This window comes from Phyllobates terribilis, unplaced genomic scaffold (genome assembly GCF_046119375.1).
Source record: "Phyllobates terribilis strain yellow unplaced genomic scaffold, ASM4611937v1 Scaffold_8__6_contigs__length_399053987, whole genome shotgun sequence".
NCBI classification, from domain to species: domain Eukaryota; kingdom Metazoa; phylum Chordata; class Amphibia; order Anura; family Dendrobatidae; genus Phyllobates; species Phyllobates terribilis.
In genome coordinates this window covers 366,210,302-366,236,937 of record NW_027362768.1, presented here as the reverse complement: position 1 = coordinate 366,236,937, position 26,636 = coordinate 366,210,302, and the positions used below count along the sequence as shown (strand labels likewise).

At 46.1% G+C, this 26,636-nt stretch overlaps 1 protein-coding gene across 6 annotated transcripts in view; it reads left to right on the top strand.

The window, feature by feature from the left end:
- IHO1 (interactor of HORMAD1 1) overlaps nt 1–26,636 on the top strand; it is a 60,333-nt gene that overhangs the window by 12,329 nt on the left and 21,368 nt on the right. For 5 of the 6 annotated variants that reach the window (XM_073644835.1, XM_073644830.1, XM_073644832.1 and 2 more), the window contains 3 exons: nt 19,710–19,855; nt 25,494–25,558; nt 26,294–26,453. In XM_073644835.1, coding sequence (XP_073500936.1) covers nt 25,503–25,558; nt 26,294–26,453 — 216 coding nt within the window. In that variant the 5' untranslated portion in view covers nt 19,710–19,855; nt 25,494–25,502. The remainder of the gene's footprint in view (nt 1–19,709; nt 19,856–25,493; nt 25,559–26,293; nt 26,454–26,636) is intronic. The other variant, XM_073644833.1, reaches the window with a different exon arrangement.

The following is a 26,636-nucleotide window of genomic DNA, read 5'->3' as shown; positions in this document are numbered from 1 at the left end:
GCAGCTTCATTAAATAGTACACGCAAAACGCCAGTGTCAACGTCTACAGTGAAGAGGCGACTCCGGGATGCTGGCCTTCAGGGCAAAGTGCCAAAGAAAAAGCCATATCTGAGACTGGCTAATAAAAGGAAAAGATTAATATGGGCAAAAGAATGCAGACTTTGGACAGAGGAAAATTGGAAAAAAGTATTATGGACAGACGAATCAAAGTTTGAGGTGTTTGGATCACACAGAAGAACACAACTGAAAAGATGCTGGAAGAGTGCCTGACGCCATCTGTCAAGCATGGTGGAGGTAATGTGATGGTCTGGGGTTGCTTTGGTGCTGGTAAAGAGGGAGATTTGTACAAGGTAAATTGGATTTTGAATAAGGAAGGCTATCACTCCATTTTGCAACGCCATGCCATACCCTGTGGACAGTGCTTGATTGGAGCCAATTTCATCCTACAACTGGACAATGACCCAAAGCACACCTCCAAACTATACATGAACTATTTAGGGAACAAGCAGGCAGCTGGTATTCTATCTGTAATGGAGTGGCCAGCGCAGTCACCAGATCTCAACACCATTGAGCTGTTGTGGGAGCAACTTGACCGTATGGTACTCAATCCAACTTGTAGGAGGGGCTTCAGGAAGCATGGGGGGAAATTTCTCAAGATTACCTCAGCAAATTAACAGCTAGAACGCCAAAAGGTCTGCAATGCTGGAATTGCTACAAAGAGAGCATTCTTTGACGAAAGCAAAGTTTGAAGGAGAAAATTATTCTTTCTAATAAAAATCATTATTTCTAACCCTGTCAATGTCTGGACTATATTTTCTATTCATTTTGCAACTCATTTGATAAATAAAATGGAAAACACAAAATTGTCTGGGTGACCCCAAACTTTTGAACCGTAGTGTATATACACATATATACACAGAGTATATATATATATATATATATATATATATATATATATATATATAGTGTAAATCATGCATGTAAATACATATGTAGCACCCTGAGGATTCGGCTGCTACAGGGGTATTGCACCTCAACCCAGAGGTGTGATATTCCACTCCCGGGTAAGGATGGAGTGTGGACCTGAGCTCGGTAGGCTGCATGCACTACACACATCCCATTTCCGAGGGGCAGGCCGACGGTACTCCCACTTAGAAATGTGCAGGTACGACCGAGTCTGTTCCTGGCTGGAGTGGGAGGGGGGTGGAACATCCCAAGTAGTGTAGGGGCAGATAGGGGGAGCAGCCTGGGTAAAGTTAGGAGCTCATTGGGTGCTGGTCACCTGAGCTCACACATAGAGGGAGTATATAAGGTGGGCACCATCAAAGATCAGGGTCAGTCTGTCAGAGTCAGTAGGAAGCAGAGGTCCAGACGAGCCTGCAGAGAGAGAGTAGAGGAGAAGAAAGAGAGACCCAGAGGGGGAAAAGAAAGGACTCTGAGAACCCAAATTCAATCCCCGGGTGAAGAGTCGGCAATAGGGTACCGGATCCCAAGCTGGTGGGGGCAAAAGCACACCCTAGCCAGAGACCGGAGGCCGTGGGCAGCGTCTGCCACGGCCACCCACCACATCCACCCCGAAGGCAGACCACGTGGAGGGTCAGGGAACCCAAGGCCAAGGGTCTCCCAACAGAAGGCCCGAGGGAGCTGGACCTAGGTGGATCACTAGTGGGGACGGCCAGAAGAAAGGACAGAAGGAGAGCTCAGGGTCACGCTCCGGACTTGCTTGGGGGTTGGCTGGATCCAGGACCTGGTGGACGCAGCACGGCTCGGGTGGTCACTTGAAGCTGGAGTGACCGGAACATCAGCAGTGAGTAAATACCCTAAACTGCACAACCCGACTCTGTCTTCATTTAACATCTACGCTGCACCACCACAACCCCCATCCTCTGCACCTGACCCCCTGAGGCTATACCCCACCCGTTGGGGGTTATACCATCAAAAGCTGCACCAACACCATCAGCCTCAGCGGACCCTGCTGCAGCGGCGGCCGTAGTGACCGCAATACAACGGGTGGCGTAGTCGACATTAAGAACTTAATAACATCTGTAGGACTGCCACATACAACTGAGTTTGACACCCTGGGCACGGACCGGGTCACAGCCACTCGGAAGACTACAACCCCCCATCTGATCCGGCTCCGGGTATTCCCCTAAAGAATATGGCCCAGGGGGCGCGTCACATACAACTTTGTAAAAGCATACCATCATTTCAGCTGATTATTGAGAATAATCCGTTTCCCCTCCTCAGGCTCTATCTCTAATTTTCAGACTTTTTCTGAGCTGGTGGGTGGAGATTAGCTGCTATGATGTCTCTCATACACAGCACCCACAGACATGAGGGATTCCTGTTTTCCTGTCTTTTTGTAGCACATGTTCAGAAGCAGCAGCATGAAGGACATTGTACAGCAGTACTACTTAGCTGTGTAGCTGTGAATACAGTACTTTGTTGAGATAAAACCCTTACTAGAAAGCAGCACAATATATTTATGTGTCTGTGCTTCTTGCTCTCTCACTGCTGGACCTAATTTAGACATCAAAAGTCAGGTGCAATATGATGCTCCAGTTTGCTAACAGTCTGTCATGTCTTTAACAAGACAAAATTTTGCTTTATTTTTGTGTGAATAATGTGTTTAGGAGGCAAAGGAGAAAGAAGCATAATTCTTGGACAATATATATGTATATTACATAGTTACATAGTTTCTAATATTCACTTGAACTATTGATTTATACAAAGTTTTATTGAAACCACAGTAAGGTAAAGTAACACCTTCGTCCTGCCGCCGCCACGCATGATAATCTATTTTATCACTATGGGCACTGTGGGAAGTAATGTAAGAAGTAAAACCGCTAAAGTTCAGGATTATTAGAGGATTTGTGCGGTGTAATAAATGTTAATGTTTCTTTAAAAAACTTCATAGAAAAAAACATTCACAAGTATGAAGATTTTTTTTATCAGGACAGATAATAAACTTCTTTATCTATAAATTTATAACGTTCTGTGTGTAGAATTGACTATAAATGTCTCTGTTCAGGGCTGTAATTTGCCGCTTATACATCATTCGCGTTCCGGGAACTAAGACTTTTACACTTTATAAAATAGGAATGTTGTGATGTATGAGAAGGCAACTAAAACCACCGTGGGGAGAAACAAATGGCAACGAGACCACTGGGATTCTCTATAAAAGAGCTGTAAATGAGGAAATCTCACAGAGAGCCTGATATAACGGGGCGCTGCAGTCACACTGCCTGCGGTGACCACGAAGACGTAGAGAGAGTGTAATTACCAGGATCCTATAGAGATGTCATTACACCGGGCACACAGGGTATTATCTGACATAAGATAACAAGTAGGAATGGATAGAGAGATAGATAATGAGATGGATAGATAGATAATGGGATAGGGAGATAGAGAGAGAGATAGATAGAAATATAGATAGATAGATAGAGGGATAGATAGAGGGATAGATAGACAGACAAAGACTCACTTACTCTTGAGCTGAAACTTTGGCACCTGTTCCAATACACAAAAAATACATCTATTTTTGCATGGAATTTGCTATTGAGTGCTGCTCACTTTCTTTGCTTTTTAGATTGCTGAGAGTGCTGGCAACACGCAATACCCAACCACAAGTGTCAGAAATATAAGTCTATAAATGAGTTATAATCTAGATAACTGGGGCTGCTTCAATTTTTCCCTTTTAAGAAAGGAAGGAAGGAAAGTAACCAAAGGAAAGGAGAAGAAAGGGAGGAAGGAAAGAAGGAAAGGGTGGAAGGAGGGTAGGAAGGAAATTAAAGGGAGGAAAGGGAAAAGAGGGGGAGGAAGAAAGGAAAGGAAGGGCAGCGAGGAAGGAAAAGGAGGATGAAAAGGGGGGAGAGGAAAGGGAGGAAAGGAAGAAAAGAAAGAAAGAGGAGGAAGGAAAGGGAGGAAAGGAAAGACGGTTGGAATGAAAGGAAAGGGAGGAAGGAAAGGGAGGATAGGAAAGGGAGGAAGGAAGGTAGAGAGGAAAGGGAGGAAGGAAAAGGAGGACAGGAAGGAAAGGATAGGGAGGAAGGGAAGGGAGGAAGAAAAGGGAGGAAGGGAAGGGAGGAAGAAAAGGGAGGAAGGAAAGGGAGGGAAGAAAGAGAGGAAGGAAGGAAGAAAGGAAGGAAGCAAGGGAAGAAAGTAAGGAAGGAAAGAAGGAAGGAAGGAACAAAAGGAAGGATAAATTAAATAAATGGAGTCTGCACAACGAGATAAAGTTCAGTGTTAGTGGACTTATTAACTCAATGTTTTTGTCCATAGTGTGAACCTTTCTCAAGCCATGTTCACACTGTGATAAAGCCCAGGTTGATAAAGTCAACTAACACTGCACTTTATCTTGTTGGTGTGCTGCCTCCATTAATTTATTTGGCAGGCTTGGCTGTTGCCTATAAGGTTTTTTAGCTGGTGCTGCTTCTGATATTCATTTTTATAGATTGATAGATAGATATAAGATAGATAATAAATAGATAGAGAGATTGATAGAGAGATTAATAGCTTTGCAGCACTGGGGTCCTGGATTCAAATCCCACCAAGGAAAAGATGTGCAAGGAGTTTGTATGTTCTCCCCAAGTTTGTGGGTTTCCTCTGGGTTTTCCGGTTTCCTCCCACACTCCAAAGGCATACTGATAGGGAATCTAGATTGTGAGCCCCAATGGGGACAGAGATGATGATGTCTATAAAGTGCTGTGGAATATGATGGCGCTTAATAGGCGAGTAAAATAGATAAATAAATATAGATGGACAGTGATAATGATGTACATACATGTACAGTAAATGTTCCGCTCGGTCAAGAGTTTGAATGATTTATATAAGACGAGGACTCTCAGCGGCTGTCAGGCAAATCTCATTTCTGGTGGCAAATTATCTAAAATGAAATGTTCCGGAAAAAATTCCACGTGTCCGATCCTTCTCTTCTTTGACAGTGGAAATTTGGGAAACCCACATAAACAGTTGATAGTCAGATGGATCAGCAAAAATCAACTGGCTTTACCACCTATTCTCCAATGTGTATGGGGGCCTTTAAGGGGCAGTCAACTATACAGCATATAGAACTTTCTGTGACTAATTCTATATATAATGGTAGTCACCCATTCAGAAAGGAAATGTGTTGCTAACATTTAACTTGCAAGGTGCAATAAAAAAAAAGCAGGAAGGACAATAGCGTAAATTCTGCGTTGCGCGTTACTGCAGTGAGAGCGGAGTATGAGCTGGTAGAGTATTTGTGGAGATTCTCAATGTACCGGGCACGTTGCTGAGACTTTAGCTGCTTTCATTACCCATAATTGATCCCTGTGATAAGCGCTGACTGCGATGGATCAGTCACACCTTACATCATGTCCGTGATCTGTACAAGCTGCCTGTAGGCACAGGGACCGGGGGTTGTCACAACAGAGATCAATGCTTCCTCCATCAGACACATTTTATTCGGCTGAAGTCATACACCACGGGGAAAATGTATCAACTCTGTCTGACTTGGACGAACACAAACAATACGATGACAAGTCCCGACATGACAGGCCGGGTGCACGCAAGGCAATGATTGTTACAATGTGATCGAAAGTGAACATCAGTGGGGGATCGCAAAATATCATTATGGCCATGTTTTTGTGGGGTTGCCCAGTCTTATGTACAGTATAACCATAATTATGCATCATCATTGCATGAAAGACATCAAACACAAAAACTAGGAGGTTTTTAACATAGTTTTCATGATTGCCGTTATATGTATGCAGCTCCCATGCAAACTTATGTGTCTCTATGACTATAGATGACAACACAAAGTCTATGTAGTCTGGGCCACAAATCATGTGTAAGGCAATGAGGAAACACAGATTTTTTTGAGTTTGTTCAAAAGTTATGAGTTTTTCTTCCGCTTTAGGAAAAAAGGGGAGTTTTTGGAGGAGTTTTTCTTTTTCTGAAGGTTTTTTTTGCAGGCTTTTGATTTGACATTATTATCATGATCTTCAAAGAAGTTTGACTGGTACTTTTTTTCCCCACCAGATGTTTAAAAAAAAAACAAAACACAGAATTCATCCAGCTTCTTGTAAATTTGCAGGTTTATTGAAAAATAGAACTTTTAAAACATGATATTTACAAAAAAGCAACATGGCAGCTACGCAGTTCAAACGCACACAGCGTTCTCTGTCTGAGCTCAGACTGCTCAGACCCAGTACAACGTGTGCTGCCCTAATGACAGCAGTACCACCTGTACTGGACACTAAAGACAGCAGTACCGACTGGACACTAAAGACAGCAGTACCATCTGTACTGGATTAATGACAGCAGTACCACCTGTACTGGACACTAAAGACAACAGTGCCATCTGGACTGGACACTAAAGACAACAGTACCATCTGGACTGGACACTAAAGACAGCAGTACCATCTGTACTGCCCTAATGACAGCAATACCACCTGTACTGGACACTAAAGACAGCAGTACCGACTGGACACTAAAGACAGCAGTACCATCTGTACTGGACTAATGACAGCAGTACCATCTGTACTGCCCTAATGACAGCAGTACCATCTGTACTGGACTAATGACAGCAGTACCACCTGTACTGGACACTAAAGAAAGCAGTGCCATCTGGACTGGACACTAAAGACAGCAGTGCCATCTGGACTGGACACTAAAGACAGCAGTACCACCTGTACTGCCCTAATGACAGCAGTACCATCTGGACTGGACACTAAAGACAACAGTACCACCTGTACTGCCCTAATGACAGCAGTACCATCTGGACTGGACACTAAAGACAGCAGTACCATCTGTACTGCCCTAATGACAGCAGTACCACCTGTACTGGACACTAAAGACAGCAGTACCACCTGTACTGGACACTAAAGACAGCAGTACCATGTGTACTGGACTAATGACAGCAGTACCACCTGTACTGGACACTAAAGACAGCAATACCACCTGTACTGGACTAATGACAGCAGTACCATCTGTACTTCCCTAATGACAGCAGTACCACATGTACTGGACTAATGCCAGCAGTACCATGTGTACTGGACTAATGACAGCAGTACCATCTGGACTGGACACTAAAGACAGCAGTACCATGTGTACTGGACTAATGACAGCAGTACCATCTGGACTGGACACTAAAGACAGCAGTAACATCTGTACTGGACACTAAAGACAGCAGTACCATGTGTACTGGACTAATGACAGCAATACCACCTGTACTGGACTAATGACAGCAATACCACCTGTACTGGACTAATGACAGCAGTACAGCCTGTACTGGACTAATGACAGCAATACCACCTGTGCTGGACTAATGACAGCAGTACCACCTGTACTGCCCTTATGACAGCAGTACCACCTGTACTGGACACTAAAGACAGCAGTACCACCTGTACTGCTCTAATGACAGCAGTACCACCTGTACTGGACACTAAAGACAGCAGTACCATCTGTACTGGACTAATGACAGCAGTATCACATGTACTGGACTAATGACAGCAGTACCACCTGTACTGGACTAATGACAGCAGTACCACCTGTACTGGACTAATGACAGCATTATCACCTGTACTGGACTAATGACAGCAGTACCACCTGTACTGAACTAATGCCACCAGTACCATCTGTACTGCCCTATTGACAGCAGTACCACCTGTACTGAACTAATGCCAGCAGTACTACCTGTACTGGATTAATGACAGCAGTACCACCTGTACTGGACTAATGACAGCAGTACCACCTGTACAGCCCTAATAACAGCAGTACCACCTGTACTAGACTAATGCCAGCAGTACCACCTGTGCTTCCCTAATGCCAGCAGTACCACCTCTGCTTCCCTAATGACAGCAGTGCCACCTGTACTGCCCTAATGACAGCAGTACCACCTGTACTGCCCTAATGATAGCAGTGCCAACTGTACTGGACTAATGACAGCAGTACCATCTGTACTGGACTAATGACAGCAGTGCCACCTGTGCTTCCCTAATAACAGCAGTACCACATGTACTGCCCTAACGATAGCAGTGCCAACTGTACTGGACTAATGACAGCAGTACCATGTGTACTGGACTAATGACAGCAGTGCCACCTGTACTGGACTAATGACAGCAGTACCATCTGTACTGGACTAATGCCAGCAGTACCACCTTTACTGGACTAATGACAGCAGTACAACCTGTACTGGACTAATGACAGGAGTACCATCTGGACTGGACACTAAAGACAGCAGTACCTCCTGTACTGGACACTAAAGACAGCAGTACCATGTGTACTGGACTAATGACAGCAGTACCATCTGGACTGGACACTGAAGACAGCAGTACAATCTGTACTGCCCTAAAGACAGCAGTACCATCTGGACTGGACACTAAAGACAGCAGTACCATCTGTACTGGACCCTAAAGACAGCAGTACCATGTGTACTGGACTAATGACAGCAATACCACCTGTACTGGACTAATGACAGCAATACCACCTGTACTGGACTAATGACAGCAGTACCGCCTGTACTGCCCAAATGACAGCATTACCACCTTTACTGGACTAATGACAGCAGTACCACCTGTACTGGACTAATGACAGCAGTACCACCTGTACTGGACTAATGACAGCAATACCACCTGTACTGGACTAATGACAGCAGTGCCACCTGTACTGGACTAATGACAGCAGTACCATCTGTACTGGACTAATGACAGCTGTACCACCTGTACTAAACTAATGCCAGCAGTACCACCTGTACTGGACTAATGACAACAGTCCCTCTTGTACTGGACTAATGACAACAGTACCACCTGTACTGGACTAATGACAGCACTACCACCTGTACTGCCCTAATGACAGCACTACCACCTGTACTGCCCTAATGACAGCAGTATCACCTGTATTGGACTAATGACCGCAGTATTACCTGTACTGGACTAATGACAACAGTCCCTCTTGTACTGGATTAATGACAACAGTACCACCTGTACTGCCCAAATGATAGCAGTACCACCTGTACTGCCCTAATGATAGCAGTCCCACCTGTACTGGACTAATGACAGTAGTACAACCTGTACTGGACTAATGACAGCAGTACCACCTGTACTGCCCTAATGATAGTAGTATCACCTGTACTGGACTAATGACAGCAGCATCGCCTGTACTGCCCTAATGACATCTGCATCGCCTGTACTGCCCTAATGATAGCAGTACCACCTGTACTGCCCTAATGATAGCAGTACCATTTGTACTGCCCTAATGACAGCAGTACCACCTGTACTGGACTAATGACAGCAGCACCGCCTGTACTGCCCTAATGACAGCAGTATCTCCTGTACTGCCCTAATCATAGCACTACCACCTGTACTGCCCTAATGATAGCAGTACCACCTGTACTGGACTAATGACAGCAGTGCCACCTGTACTGGACTAATGACAGCAGTGCCACCTGTACTGGACTAATGACAGCAGTACCACCTGTACTGCCCTAATGATAGCAGTCCCACCTGTACTGGACTAATGACAGTAGTACAACCTGTACTGGACTAATGACAGCAGTACCACCTGTACTGCCCTAATGATAGTAGTATCACCTGTACTGGACTAATGACAGCAGCATCGCCTGTACTGCCCTAATGACATCTGCATCGCCTGTACTGCCCTAATGATAGCAGTACCACCTGTACTGCCCTAATCATAGCAGTACCATTTGTACTGCCCTAATGACAGCAGTACCACCTGTACTGGACTAATGACAGCAGCACCGCCTGTACTGCCCTAATGACAGCAGTATCTCCTGTACTGCCCTAATCATTGCACTACCACCTGTACTGCCCTAATGATAGCAGTACCACCTGTACTGGACTAATGACAGCAGTGCCACCTGTACTGGACTAATGACAGCAGTGCCACCTGTACTGGACTAATGACAGCAGTACCACCTGTACTGCCCTAATGATAGCAGTACCACCTGTACTGAACTAATGACAGCAGCAACGCCTGTACTGCCCTAATGGTAGCAGTGCCACCTGTACTGGACTAATGACAGCAGTACCATCTGTAATGCCCTAATGACAGCAGTACCACCTGTACTGGACTAATAACAGCTGTACAACCTGTACTGCCCTAATGACAGCATTACCACCTGTACTGCGCTAATGACAGCTATACTACCTGTACTGCCCTAATAACAGCAGTGCCACCTGTACTGTCCTAATGACAGCAGTACCACCTTTACTGCCCTAATGACAGCAGTACCAACTGTACTGCCCTAATGACAGCAATACCCACTGTACTGCACTAATGACAGCAATACCACCTGTACTGCCCTAATGACATCAGTACCACCTGCATTGCCCTAATGACAGCAATACCACCTGTATTACCCTAATGACAGCAGTCCCACCTGTACTGCCTTAATGACAGCAGTGCCACCTGTACTTGACTAATGACAGCAATACCTCCTGTACTGCCCTAATGACAGCATTACCACCTGTACTGCCCTAATGACAGCATTACCACCTGTACTGCCCTAATGACAGCAGTACCACCTGGACTGTCCTAATGACAGCAGTGCCACCTGTACTGCCACTGACTGCAGTATCACTTGTACTACCTTAATGACAGCAGTACCACCTGTTCTGCCACTGATAGCAGTACCTCCCAAATGACAGCAGTTACACCTGTACTGCCTTAATGAAAGCAGTGGCACCTGTACTGGACTAATGACAGCAGTGCCACCCGTACTGCCCTAATGACAGCAAAACCACCTGTACTGTCCTAATGACAGCAATACCACCTGTATTGCCCTAATAACAGCACTACCACCTGTTCTACCACTGATAGCAGTACCGCCCAAATGAAAGCAGTTCCACCTGTAATGCCTTAATGAAAGCAGTACCACCTGTTATCCCCTAATAACAGCAGTACCACCCTCTACTCCTCTAATGACAGCAGTATCACCTGTACTGGAATAATGACAGCAGTACGCCAGTACCACCTGTACTGCCCTAATAACAGCAGTACTACCTGTACTGCCCTAAAGACAGCAGTACCACCTGTACTGCCCTAATGATAGCAATACCACCTGTACTGCCCTAATCTCCACCAATCAACACAAGTGAACCTCACCCTGTCTTTCCCTGGCGTTGGGCCCTGGCTAGGGAAGGGAGGGGGATGAGCGCTAGTCGATCCTCACTGACCACTAAAGACAACAAGGGGGAACAAACAAGGGAAGATAGCTTAGCTTTTAGTCAACTTCAGAGAGTTTAACACCCGTCCTCATAGCTCCAGACAGGATGAAGTAATGCACTTGCTCCGAGCCTTCACAAACGGTATTGTGAGTATTGCCGGCAACTCCCTCTAGCAGACAGCAGGTATTTATATACCCAGGCCAGGGTGTTAATTAGCCAGAGGAAGGTAGATGCTGGGTCGTAGAGAGACAGCCTCTAAGAAGGTGTCTGCAATGCCAAACGTAGAGCTCTCCTGCAACCAACTGTAGGGCGACTGTCTGTCACTTCTGACACACCTGTGACAAGTACCACCTGTACTGCACTAATGAGAGCAATACCACCTGTACTGCCCTAATGACAGCATTACCACCTGTGCTGCCCTAATGATAGCAGTACCACCTGGACTGCCCTAATGACAGCAGTGCCACCTGTACTGCCACTGACTGCAGTATCACTTGTACTCCCTTAATGACAGCAGTACCACCTGTTCTGCCACTGATAGCAGTACCTCCCAAATGACAGCAGTTACACCTGTACTGCCTTAATGAAAGCAGTGGCACCTGTACTGGACTAATGACAGCAGTGCCACCCGTACTGCCCTATTGACAGCAAAACCACCTGTACTGTCCTAATGACAGCAATACCACCTGTATTGCCCTAATAACAGCACTACCACCTGTTCTACCACTGATAGCAGTACCGCCCAAATGAAAGCAGTTCCACCTGTAATGCCTTAATGAAAGCAGTACCACCTGTTATCCCCTAATAACAGCAGTACCACCCTCTACTCCTCTAATGACAGCAGTATCACCTGTACTGGAATAATGACAGCAGTACGCCAGTACCACCTGTACTGCCCTAATAAAAGCAGTACTACCTGTACTGCCCTAACAACAGCAGTACAACCTATATTGCACTAATAACAGCAGTACCACCTGTTCTGCCCTAAAGACAGCAGTACCACCTGTACTGCCCTAATGATAGCAATACCACCTGTACTGCCCTAATCTCCACCAATCAACACAAGTGAACCTCACCCTGTCTTTCCCTGGCATTGGGCCCTGGCTAGGGAAGGGAGGGGGATGAGCGCTAGTCGATCCTCACTGACCACTAAAGACAACAAGGGGGAACAAACAAGGGAAGATAGCTTAGCTTTTAGTCAACTTCAGAGAGTTTAACACCCGTCCTCATAGCTCCAGACAGGATGAAGTAATGCACTTGCTCCGAGCCTTCACTAACGGTATTGTGAGTATTGCCGGCAACTCCCTCTAGCAGACAGCAGGTATTTATATACCCAGGCCAGGGTGTTAATTAGCCAGAGGAAGGTAGATGCTGGGTCGTAGAGAGACAGCCTCTAAGAAGGTGTCTGCAATGCCAAACGTAGAGCTCTCCTGCAACCAACTGTAGGGCGACTGTCTGTCACTTCTGACACACCTGTGACAAGTACCACCTGTACTGCACTAATGAGAGCAATACCACCTGTACTGCCCTAATGACAGCATTACCACCTGTGCTGCCCTAATGATAGCAGTACCACCTGGACTGCCCTAATGACAGCAGTGCCACCTGTACTGCCACTGACTGCAGTATCACTTGTACTCCCTTAATGACAGCAGTACCACCTGTTCTGCCACTGATAGCAGTACCTCCCAAATGACAGCAGTTACACCTGTACTGCCTTAATGAAAGCAGTGGCACCTGTACTGGACTAATGACAGCAGTGCCACCCGTACTGCCCTAATGACAGCAAAACCACCTGTACTGTCCTAATGACAGCAATACCACCTGTATTGCCCTAATAACAGCACTACCACCTGTTCTACCACTGATAGCAGTACCGCCCAAATGAAAGAAGTTCCGCCTGTAATGCCTTAATGAAAGCAGTACCACCTGTTATCCCCTAATAACAGCAGTACCACCCTCTACTCCTCTAATGACAGCAGTATCACCTGTACTGGAATAATGACAGCAGTACGCCAGTACCACCTGTACTGCCCTAATAACAGCAGTACTACCTGTACTGCCCTAACAACAGCAGTACAACCTATATTGCACTAATAACAGCAGTACCACCTGTTCTGCCCTAAAGACAGCAGTACCACCTGTACTGCCCTAATGATAGCAATACCACCTGTACTGCCCTAATCTCCACCAATCAACACAAGCGAACCTCACCCTGTCTTTCCCTGGCGTTGGGCCCTGGCTAGGGAAGGGAGGGGTATGAGCGCTAGTCGATCCTCACTGACCATTAAAGACAACAAGGGGGAACAAACAAGGGAAGATAGCTTAGCTTTTAGTCAACTTCAGAGTTTAACACCCGTCCTCATAGCTCCAGACAGGATGAAGTAATGCACTTGCTCCGAGCCTTCACAAACGGTATTGTGAGTATTGCCGGCAACTCCCTCTAGCAGACAGCAGGTATTTATATACCCAGACCAGGGTGTTAATTAGCCAGAGGAAGGTAGATGCTGGGTCGTAGAGAGACAGCCTCTAAGAAGGTGTCTGCAATGCCAAACGTAGAGCTCTCCTGCAATCAACTGTAGGGCAACTGTCTGTCACTTCTGACACACCCGTGACAAGTACCACCTGTACTGCACTAATGAGAGCAATACCCCCTGCACTGCACTAATGACAGCAGTACCACCTGTGCTGCCCTAATGACAGCATTGCCACCGGTACTGCCCTAATGACAGCAGTACCACCTGTACTGCCCTAATGACAGCAATACCACCTGTATTGCTCTAATGACAGCAGTACCATCTGTGCTGCCCTAATGACAGCAGTACCACCTGTACTGCCCTAATGACAGCAGTGCCACCTGTACTGCCCTAATAACAGCAGTGCCACCTTTACTGCACTAATGACAGCAGTACCACCTGACTGCCCTAATGACAGCAGTACCACCTGTACTGCCCTAATGACAGTAATGCCCCCTGTAGTGTATTAATGACAGCAATACCACCTGTACTGCCCTAATGACAGCAGTACCACCTGCATTGCCCTAATAGTTGCAATACCACCTGTATTGCCCTAATGACAGCAGTGCCACCTATACTAGCCTAATGACAGCAGTGCCACCTGTACTGAACTAATGACAGCAATACCACCTGTACTGCCCTAATGACAGCAGTGTCACCTGTACTGTCCTAATGACAGCAATACCACCTGTACTGCCCTAATGACAGCAGTACCACCTGTACTGCCCCAATGACAGCAGTACCACCTGTTCTGCCACTGATAGCAGTACCTTTCAAATGACAGCAGTTCCACCTGTACTTCCTTAATGAAAGCTGTACCACCTGTACTGCCCTAATGACAGCACTACCACCTGTTATGCCCTAATAGCAGCAGTACCAAACTGTACTACCTTAATGACAGTAGTACCATCTGTTATGCAACTGACTGCAGTACCGCCCTAATGACAGCCCTGGCATTGTCCTTCAGCCAAACTTAGGAATCTGCAGTACTGCCTGTAATGCCCTAATGACAACAGTACCACCTGTGCTGCCCTAATGATAGCAGTACCACCTCTACTGCCCTAATGACAGCAGTATCACCTGTACTGCCCTCATGACAGCAGTATCACCTGTTCTGGACTAATGACAGCAGTACGCCAGTACCACCTGTACTGCCCTAATGACAGCAGTACCACCTGTACTTGCTCAGTGACAGCAGTACCACCTGTACTGGACTAATGACAGCAGTACCACCTGTACTGCACTAATGACAGCAGTACCACCTGTACAGCCCTAATGACAGCACTACCACCTGTACTGCCCTAATGAAAGCAGTACCACCTGTACTGCCCAAATGAAAGCAGTACCACCTGTACTGCCCTAATAACAGCAATACCACCTGTATTGCTCTAATGACAGCAGTACCATCTGTACTGTGCTAATGACAGCAGTGCCACCTGTACTGCCCTAATGACAGCAGTGCCACCTGTACTGGACTAATGACAGCAATACTACCTGTACTGCCCTAATGACAGCAGTACCATCTGTACTGCTCTAATGACAGCAGTGCCACCTGTACTGTCCTAATGACAGCAGTGCCACCTGTACTGGACTAATGACAGCAATACTACCTGTACTGCCCTAATGACAGCAGTACCACCTGTACTGCCCTAATGACATCAGTACCACCTGCATTGCCCTAATGACAGCAATACTACCTGTACTGTCCTAGTGACAGCAGTGCCACCCGTTCTCCCCTAATGACAGCAATACCACCTGTACTGCCCTAATGACAGCAATACCACCTGTACTGCCCTAATGACAGCAGTACCACTTGTACTGCCCTAATGACAGCAATACCACCTGTACTGCCCTACTGACAGCAGTGCCATCTGTACTGCCTTAATGAAAGCAGTGCCACCTGTTCTACCACTGATAGCAGTACCGCCCAAATGACAGCAGTTCCACCTGTACTGCCTTAATGAAAGCAATACCACCTGTTATGCCCTAATAGCAGCAGTACCACACTGTACTACCTTAATGACAGCAGTGCCACTTGTACTGCCCTAATGACAGTAGTATCACCAGTACTGCACTAATGACAGCAGTACCACCTGTACTGCCCTAGTGACAGCAGTGCCACCCGTTCTGCCCTAATGACAGCAGTACTACCTATACTGCCCTAATAACAGAAGTACCACCTGTACTGCCCCAATGACAGCAGTACCATGTGTATTGTCCAAATGCCAGCAGTATTGCCTGTGACGCGCCCCCTGGGCCGTGGCGTACTCGGTGCCGGGCCGGTCGTTGCTAGGGGAGATGTCACAGTGGCGGTGACCCGGTCCATGACCCAGGGCGGTCAATCAAAAGGGGAATATTATTTACAGGGGATTTATAGTTCTTATATACAGTTCGTGATGCCACCTGTGGTATGTGGCTATATGGAGCCGCCGCTGCGGAGCAGATCTTCTGGAGCTGATGTCAGTGCAGCAGAGTTGGTTTAGCTCTCCACAGGTAGAGCTTAGCTCCAGGGCAGTGTAGATGTTAAAGATGTTGCTGTGTAGTGCAGGGGGTGATGGCGCAGCAGTAATAATTGACAGAGACAGTGGGGTGCAGTCTTCAGAGTTTACTCACAGTTGTTAAGTTCCTCAGGTTGCACTTTCTGGATTACGACCTCCCACGTCACGCTGCGTTCACCAGGCAGGGGTTCAGCAAACTCCCAGGTGTTTCAAGAGTGCCTGACAGGACCCCGTTCTATATGCTCTTCTCAGCCGTCTTCCTGGGCTGGCCCTCACCCTTCTTGCCCTGCTCCTCGCCAAACAATGTCCTAAGCCGGTATCCTCGGATCTTTCTGGGCAACCTGGAGTTCCCTGGATCCTATGTGGTTACCTTTTTTCGACTTGACTGCGGATGTGGCAACTGCACCCTGAAAGTACAGAAGCCTCCGGTTCCTAATTGAACTTTGCAATTCTCACTAGTTAGGGGCCGGTCCCCTCTGCGGCTTGATCCCTCCACCGCCTGGCAGATTCGGGCGTACGGGTGGCCTCCAGCACTACCCGTACTCCTGGGATCCCTTCTTCCTTCCTGGAGCCTTCCTCTTGCTCCTCTCTCTCTCTTTTCAGTCTCTGGCCTCTCTGGCTAGGCCCTCCTCCTGAGCAGAGCTCCTACAGAGCTCCTGCTCCTAACTTTTCCTCTCACTGATGAACCACCACACTAGAATTTTTATATCACTTCTTACTAAGCTCCCCTGAACTTATTCCTCCACCCACACCCACTACATGGTTCCTCCTACTTTGGTTCCCCCCCACTCCAGCCAGGGACAGGGCTCAGCAGGGAAGCGACGCATCTTTCCCCTACTGCTGGTCTGGAGTAGTGTAGTGTTGGATGCAGGTGTTACGGTCCTCCTTACCTGAGAGTGAGATACCACACCTCTGGGTGAGATGCAGTACCTCTGTGGCGACTGAACCCGCAGGGGCGCCACACCTGTATTGCCCTAATGACAGCAGTACCACCTGCATTGTCCTAATGCCAGCAGTAACTCCTGTACTGCCCTAATGACAGCAGTACCACCTATACGGCACTAATGACAGCCCTGGCATTGTCCTTCAGCCAAACTTAGGAATCATTTTCGGAGCAAACCCAAAATCCTCTAATTAAGGATAGGCAGGTATTTCAGAGATGCATCACTGAGATCTGCAGACGATCAATCGCCTTTGTGTTATAATAATTACATTGCGGTTATAATTTACTCTTTACAAAGCTGAACAATGGCTGCAGCTCTGCAATCCTGTCCTCGGTTGATGAGATTTCTTCATGTACAGAAAGGAAGGGACGGTCATTATTCTTTGAGATAAATAAATCTCATCAGGACTCTACAAGTGTTAAAATAGAAAAACTATTTTAAAAAAAGACGAATTTCCACATATCTCCAGTATTATAAAGCCGATTTTTACAAAGTAAAAAAAAAGTGCCAGAGGACTAATATTCACTCAGAATCACTGGAGGTAACTCATGACCATTTCAAGGCCGTTGTGGTACGAGACGGCTGATAGAGACACAACACCCAACTTTGCTTGGTATGACGGCTTCTCATCAGGGGGGTACAAAGCTCGGAGCCGGCACAGATTCTTTGCCAGAACAGGTGGGAGCAGCTCGGTCAGGCCACATGTTGTTCGTGTTACTGTGAGCAGCTTACGATCCCGTGATTTCCATAATTCCACAACGTTTTCTTCTTGGTGTCATATTTTCTATGTTCAGGATTGTATTTTTGTCTAAAAAATATTGTTTAAGTTGGGTTTAATTAACCCCTTAGTGACGGAGTAAATTTTGACCTTAATGACCGGGCCAAATTTTTTAAGTCTGACCAGTGTCACTACATGTGGTAATATCTCTGGAACGCTTCAACGGATCTCAGTGATTCTGAGAATGTTTTTTTCTTGAAGCATTGCACTTTATGTCGGTGGTAAATTTAGGTCAATATGTTCTGGGTTTATTTATAAAAATAAATTTTACCTCTAAAATGTTGCTTTAGCCCCAATTTTTTTCACTTTTACAAGGAATAGCATGACAAAATTGACCATAAAATTTGTTACCCAGTTTCTTCTGAGCGCACTGATACCCTACATGTGGTCAGAAACCTCTGTTTGGACAAACTGCAGGGCTAGGAAGGGAAGGAGCATCATTTCAATTTTGGAACACAAATTTGGCTGAAATAGATACCCGACACCATGTTATATTTGCCGACCCCCTGATGTGCCTAAACAGCAGAAACCCCCCACAACTGACCCCATTTTGAAAACTATAAGCCACAAGGATTTTATCCAGGGGTATAGCGAGCATTTTGAACCCACAGGTACTACACAGAATTTGATAACATTAGGTCGTCATCTTGAAAATTTTTCATTTTTTTAACGAAAATGTTGCTTTAGCCCCAAATTTTTCACTTTTACAAGAGGTAACATGAAAAAGTGGACAGCACAGTTTGTCACCCACTTTCTTCTGAGCGCAGCGATACCCCACATGTAATGAAAAATGAAAGAAATAAACTGGAACATTAGTTTGTATGAATGCAGTGTGTAGGCGCATGTTCGCACTGGCCACTAAACAGTCAAAAGATAAAAACAAAGTGTTAAAAAGCAGCGCTGAGGAATAAGGCCCCTTAATGGGTGACATTAAAAGACATATCGGCGGTCATTAAGGGGTTAAAATGTTTTACAGACTCTTTGTTTCTCGCCACATTGCTGGCTGCAGAATAAGATGAGGTTTTTATGGTGGAGAGATTGTCCCTTTTTTATCTGTCTTATTCTGAACTCCTCTGTGCTGATTTATGACCATAGACCACATCAAAGTTCAGGTGAACTTTGACGTGGTCACAAATCAGCTATGAGCAACTTAGAATTAGAAGGCTAAAAGAGAAAGAAACTCAGAACAAACTCACTGACAGATTCTTAGTTAACTCGTTATTCAGCCAGCAACTTGCTGGGAAACAAATTGCCTGTAACAGTCAAAAGGTTCAAAAATTTTAATGAAAATACATTTGTAAAAAATATTGTTAGCTAAGTAAAAAATAAAACTTGCCCCAATGTGCCTGAAGGTATTAATATCCTTTAAGCCAGAATATGGACATCACCAAGGGGGTCTTTCTCATTTGTGGGCCGACTATAGGGTGTTTAGGTTGTGCCTTGTAGCCTCGGTCCCATGTCAGGAGAAAAGTGCTATAAATTGTACATGATAGTCAAAGTCCTTATTAAAGATTTTTCACTGGAACTAAGGACCAGGAGACCCCAGAGAGATGATTGATGATGGTGGAGTGGAGACCCCTCCTATGCTTCGCTATAAGACCCCAGACTTATGCGCACAAATTTACATACAATAAATTCCTATTACAACACAGCCCATTATACAGTAATAGACCACTCTGCGCTGTTCCCGTCTCTCTGACTTTGATCCGATGTATATTTTATGCTTTTGTCGGCTCGGAGCATTGATATGATGATTACCGAGAGAAGATAAGTGCATTAAATATTCCTTGTAATTATCTAAGGAAGAAGCTTTGAGGAATATGTGACATGTGAGATCTTCACATAAAAAGATGCAGTGGATGGAGCGCACGGCTGTGAGGACGAATATTCATATTTAATGTCTCCTCTGTAACACGGGGAAGGATGAGCGATAAGCGACGAGCGGAAGGTAAAGTTCATCTTACAAGAAAATGGTTTTATCTGCATCGTCTGCACTAATTATGGTCGACACCGAGCAGTCACACACCTGAAGAGCTGGAATTCATCAGCTGTCAGAGAGATGGCCACGTCCATTGGTCAATATGTACCAGAACCTACCAATCAGGGATACAGCCGGAGACATAGATCTACTAGTCATGTAGTCGGGGGTCATGTCGTCGGGGTCATGTAGTCAGAGGTTATGTAGTCAGAGGTCAAGTAGTCAGGGGTCATGTAGTCAGGGGCCATGTAGTCGGGGTCCATGTAGTGGGGGGCCATATAGTCTGGGGTCATGTAGTCGGGGTCCATGTAGTCGGGGGCCATGTAGTCAGGGATCATGTAGTCAGGGATCATGTAATCAGGGGTCAAGTGGTCAGGGTCATGTAGTCAGGGTCCATGTAGTCGGGGGCCATGTAGTCGGGGGTCATGTAGTCGGGGGCCATGTAGTCGGGGGCCATGTAGTCAGGTGTCATGTAGTCAGAGGTTATGTAGTCAGAGGTCAAATAGTCAGGGGTCATGTAGTCAGGGGCCATGTAGTCGGGGTCCATGTAGTGGGGGGCCATGTAGTCAGGGGTCATGTAGTCGGGGTCCATGCAGTTGGGGGCCATGTAGTCGGGGATCATGTAGTCAGGTGTCATGTAGTCAGAGGTCAAATAGTCAGGGGTCATGTAGTCAGGGGCCATGTAGTCGGGGTCCATGTAGTGGGGGGCCATGTAGTCAGGGGTCATGTAGTCTGGGTCCATGTAGTTGGGGGCCATGTAGTCAGGAGCCATGTAGTCGGGGGTCATGTAATCGGGGGTCATGTAGTCGGCGGTCATGTAGTCGGGGTTCATGTAGTCAGGGGTCATGTAGTCAGGGGCCAAGTGGTCAGGGTCATGTAGTCGGGGTTCATATAGTCGGGGTTCATGTAGTCGGGGGTCATGTAGTCAGGGGTCATGTAAGTCGTGGGTCATGTAGTCAGAGTCATGTAGTCAGGTGTCAAGTAATAAGGGGTCATGTAGTCAGGGGTCAAGTAATCAGGGGTCATGTAGTCAGGGGTCATGTAGTAAGGGATCATGTAGTCGGGGGTCATGTAGTCGGGGGTCATGTAGTCAGGGGTCATGTAATTGCGGGCCATGTAGTCGGGGTCATATAGTCAGGGGTCTTGTCGTCAGCGGTGATCATAAGCTGACGGCAGCTCACCTGACTGACATTTGCTTGCGATGTCGCAGCAGTTTTCTGACACTTGTGATCTCACCACGTTCCTGACAGGAATCCGCCGGTGACGTCGCAGCCGTTTCGTGTTCTGTTCACATCGTTCCCAACATTGAAAGTGATGATTACAGGACAGGTAATGGGTTTCTGATCGCTGGGGGTCCGACTGCTGGAAATCAGGGCTCTGATGTGTCCCTCGAACACTCACCACCGCTCCATGCTTTCTCTAAGAGAATGGAGCGCTGTACTCCATGATTTCTGGCAGTGCCAGCATAGAGAATGGAGCGCTGTACTCCATGATTTCTGGCAGTGCCATAGAGAATGGAGCGGTGGCTTCTTAGCGATCGGACCCCACTGATCAGAAACTTATTTCTGTGGAGCAAGCATAGCTATAATATTACATAATACTATCCAGTATCATTTTTAGACAATTATTTACCTCACAGAAATAAATTGTTACATTATTACCATACAACTCCTATCATAACCTGTCATACATGGTGGCCGTCTGTGCTCTGAGGTAAAAAGAAAGAATTGGCAGCCATTTTAGGTGGGGGCTCATGTAGAAAAAAAGAAGAGCAATGTTATAGCCCGTGGCAACCAATCAAATTGCAGCTTTCATTGTGAAAAGGATGGTTAGAAATAGTAAGCTGGGATCTGATTGGCTATGACAGGCCAGCCTAGTTTTCCCTCAGTGCGCTCGGCTCAATTACTGTCAGTCAGTAGTGAATGTCGCGTCTCCTGCTGTCACTACTTGTGAGTAGCTGGAGAAGTGATGGGCGGCCATTACCGAACCTCAGCCCTGAGGATAGAGGAATGAGGAAATATTTAGAGAATGTTTCTCTGACAGAAAGAGCATGTATAATGAAATACAGCCCAATAGTCAGCCATTGTGTCAGGGCCTGGATCTTGGCTGTCCCCGTTAGTGGTTATTTTACCTGGTAGACTCTTGTTATAGCAAATTATAAAACACCTCAGCTGCTGCAGAACCTCATAATACACCTCAGCTGCTGCAGAACATCATAATACACCTCAGCTGCTGCAGAACATCATAATACACCTCAGCTGCTGAACCTCATAATACACCTCAGCTGCTGCAGACCATCATAATACACCTCAGCTGCTGCAGCACATCATAATACACCTCAGCTGCTGCAGAACTTCATAATTCACCTCAGCTGCTGCAGAACCTCATACATAATACACCTCATCTGCTGCAGAACCTCATATATAATACACTCCTCAGCTGCTGCAGAACCTCAATACACACCTCAGCTACTGCAGAACCTCATACATAATACACCTCAGCAGCTGCAGAACCTCATGATACACCTCAGCTGCTGCAGAACCTCATACATAATATACTCCTCAGCTACTGCAGAACCTCATACATAATACACACCTCAGCTACTGCAGAACCTCATAATACACCTCAGCTACTACAGAACCTCATAATACTCCTCAGCTACTGCAGAACCTCATAATACACCTCAGCTGCTGCAGAACCTCATACATAATACACCTCAGCTGCTGCAGAACCTCATATATAATACACTCCTCAGCTGTTGCAGAACCTCAATACATACCTCAGCTACTGCAGAACCTCATACATAATACACCTCAGCTGCTGCAGAACCTCATACATAATACACCTCAGCTGCTGCAGAACCTCATACATAATACACACCTCAGCTGCTGCAGAACCTCATGATACACCTCAGCTACTACAGAACCTCATACATAATACACCTCAGCTGCTGCAGAACCTCATACATAATACACTCCTCAGCTACTGCAGAACCTCATACATAATACACACCACAGCTACTGCAAAACCTCATAATACATCTCAGCTGCTGCAGAACCTCATACATAATACACCTCAGCTACTACAGAACCTCATAATACTCCTCAGCTGCTGCAAAACATGATAATGCACCTCAGCTGCTGCAGAACCTCATGATACACCTCAGCTGCTGCAGAACCTCATGATACACCTCAGCTACTGCAGCCCATCATAATACACCTCAGCTGCTGCAGAACCTCATAATACACCTCAGCTGCTGCAGAACCTCATAACACACCTCAGCTGCTGCAGAACCTCATACATAATACACTCCTCAGCTACTGCAGAACCTCATACATAATACACCTCAGCTGCTGCAGAACCTCATACATAATACACTCCTCAGCTACTGCAGAACCTCATACATAATACACACCACAGCTACTGCAAAACCTCATAATACATCTCAGATGCTGCAGAACCTCATACATAATACACCTCAGCTGCTGCAGAACATCATAATACACCTCAGCTGCTGCAGAACCTCATAATACACCTCAGCTGCTGCAGACCATCATAATACACCTCAGCTGCTGCAGAACCTCATAATTCACCTCAGCTGCTGCAGAACCTCATACATAATACACCTCATCTGCTGCAGAACCTAATATATATAATACACTCCTCAGCTGCTGCAGAACCTCAATACACACCTCAGCTACTGCAGAACCTCATAATACTCCTCAGCTACTGCAGAACCTCATAATACACCTCAGCTGCTCCAGAACCTCATACATAATACACCTCAGCTACTACAGAACCTCATAATACTCCTCAGCTGCTGCAAAACATCATAATACACCTCAGCTGTTGCAGAACCTCATAATACACCTCAGCTGCTGCAGACCATCATAATACACCTCAGCTGCAGCAGAACCTCATAATACACCTCAGCTGCTGCAGAACCTCATACATAATACACCTCAGCTGCTGCAGAACCTCATATATAATACACTCCTCAGCTGTTGCAGAACCTCAATACATACCTCAGCTACTGCAGAACCTCATACATAATACACCTCAGCTGCTGCAGAACCTCATACATAATACACCTCAGCTGCTGCAGAACCTCATACATAATACACACCTCAGCTGCTGCAGAACCTCATATATAATACACTCCTCAGCTGTTGCAGAACCTCAATACATACCTCAGCTACTGCAGAACCTCATACATAATACACCTCAGCTGCTGCAGAACCTCATACATAATACACCTCAGCTGCTGCAGAACCTCATACATAATACACACCTCAGCTGCTGCAGAACCTCATGATACACCTCAGCTACTGCAGAACCTCATACATAATACACCTCAGCTGCTGCAGAACCTCATACATAATACACTCCTCAGCTACTGCAGAACCTCATACATAATACACACCACAGCTACTGCAAAACCTCATAATACATCTCAGCTGCTGCAGAACCTCATACATAATACACCTCAGCTACTACAGAACCTCATACATAATACACACCTCAGCTGCTGCAGAACCTCATGATACACCTCAGCTACTGCAGAACCTCATACATAATACACCTCAGCTGCTGCAGAACCTCATACATAATACACTCCTCAGCTGCTGCAGAACCTCATGATACACCTCAGCTGCTGCAGAACCTCATAACACATCCCAGCTGCTGCAGAGCATCATAACACACCTCAGCTGCTGCAGAACATCATAACACACCTCAGCTGCTGCAGAATCTCATAATACACCTCAGCTGCTGCAGAACCTCATAATACACCTCAGCTGCTGCTGACCATCATAATACACCTCAGCTGCAGCAGAACCTCATAATACACCTCAGCTGCTGCAGAACATGTGGTGTACTATGATGTTCTGCAGCAGCTGAGGTCTATATTATGATGTTCTGCAGCAGCTGAGGTGTATGATGAGGTTCTTCAGCAGCTGAGGTCTATATTATGATGTTCCGCAGCAGCTGAGGTGTATGATGAGATTCTGCAGCAGCTGAGGTCTATATTGTGATGTTCTGCAGCAGCTGAGGTGTACTATGATGTTCTGCAGCAGCTGAGGTGTACTATGATGTTCTGCAGCAGCTGAGGTGTATTATTACCATAAGTTCTGCAGCAGCTGAAGTCTGTTTTCTTACATTCTGCCCCAGATGAGGTGTATCATGAAGTTTTGCAGTAGCTGAGGCATGTACTGAGGTTCTGCAGCAGCTGAGGTGTATTATGATGTTCGGCAGCAGCTGAGACACAGAACTGTTTATTACACACCGCAGCTGCTGAAGAACCTCTTGATAGTGAAATCGGCGGTCCAGCATGTCCATGTTGTCACAGGAAAAGTAAGCTGCTATAAAGCTGTTCTGTGCCACCCGGTGTTTGGGGAGATAGGAGGCGCCTCTGTCGCTGCTCATCTCTGTGACCATTTTCTGAATGTTATTTACAGGCAGGTTATTAGAAATCGTCCATTGTAGTGTAGATTATATTCCATTACTCCGCAGGTGTCCCCGGGTGCTGACGGGGTGTGTGTGTGTTTGGGAGGGTGTACATTTTTTGTGTATTTTTCACATTTTTCTTCTTTGTTTGCTTTTCCTCAAGGCTTAAAAAATGAATCTCAATGTGTGGAACATCAAAGACATGTTCAGCGTTCCTCCGGGAGCCGGGTGAGGGGCGTTTCTGTATTTATAATGTTATTTGTTTCTAGCAGCTTCTGCATCAGGTTTAATTCATGGAAATACACAGGATTTTATCTCTCGGGCCTCATGGGTTTTCTTGTTTCTACGGGCGGCCGTCACATTATTCTCTACTGAAATGAGCGATTCCAGTTGCACATGCCAAAGCCATTTTTAGTCACATCTGTTCAGCACAGATGGAAAGGACACATCATTGTCCTTATTTATTTTTCACTTTAAGCCTGATTTTGGCTTAAAGGGGACCCGTCACTTGCCATAAATAAGTCATTTTTTGTACCTGGTCCAAATGCCGCTGGTCTCCTGAATCCGACGTTGTTTTTCTTGTGTTCCTGCGCCTCTCCGTTTCTGAGATATGACCCTTTCTTCCCAGTCTATAAATCTAGGGTTTTAGCCAACTAGGTGTGGTCTTTTTGAACACGCCCACTGTGAAGCGCTGAGCATCACACCCATTTGGCTAACAACAACAGATTTATATACAGGAAATACGAGGCCATAGCTCCGGGACGGAGAGGCGCAGGGACAAAAGAAAAACATCGCCGGATTCAGGAGAACAGCGGCATTTACACCAGGCAAAAATTTTACATATTTAAGACAAGTGATAGGTCCTAATTATGGGGCCACTTTTGGGACAGCTGGCAGGTATGGGCAAATACAGCATATATCATAATATATATTAATTAATTCACACATCATGGATCATTACAGGATCAACAAATCTGCAAACCGGAACACAGCGCACAGCGACCATTCCAGCCTCAGCGATTCCCAGTTCCTCTTCGGTTCACAGTTTTGTCCTGATGGCTCTCAGCCGGGGTCCATGGACTATGCAAAATATCATAAAAACTCCAATCAAAATTCCCAAGATGTAAGTAATGCTGTCTGTGGAGAGAGCAATGCATGTGTAGTGTGGGCAGGCAGTGGTTCCTTTAAGATTAAAGGGGATGTGTCACTTGACATAAATAAGTAATTTTTTTACCTGTAGTAAATGCCGCTGTTCTCCTAAATCCGGCGCTGTTTTTCTTTCGCTCCTGCACCTCTCCGTTCCTGA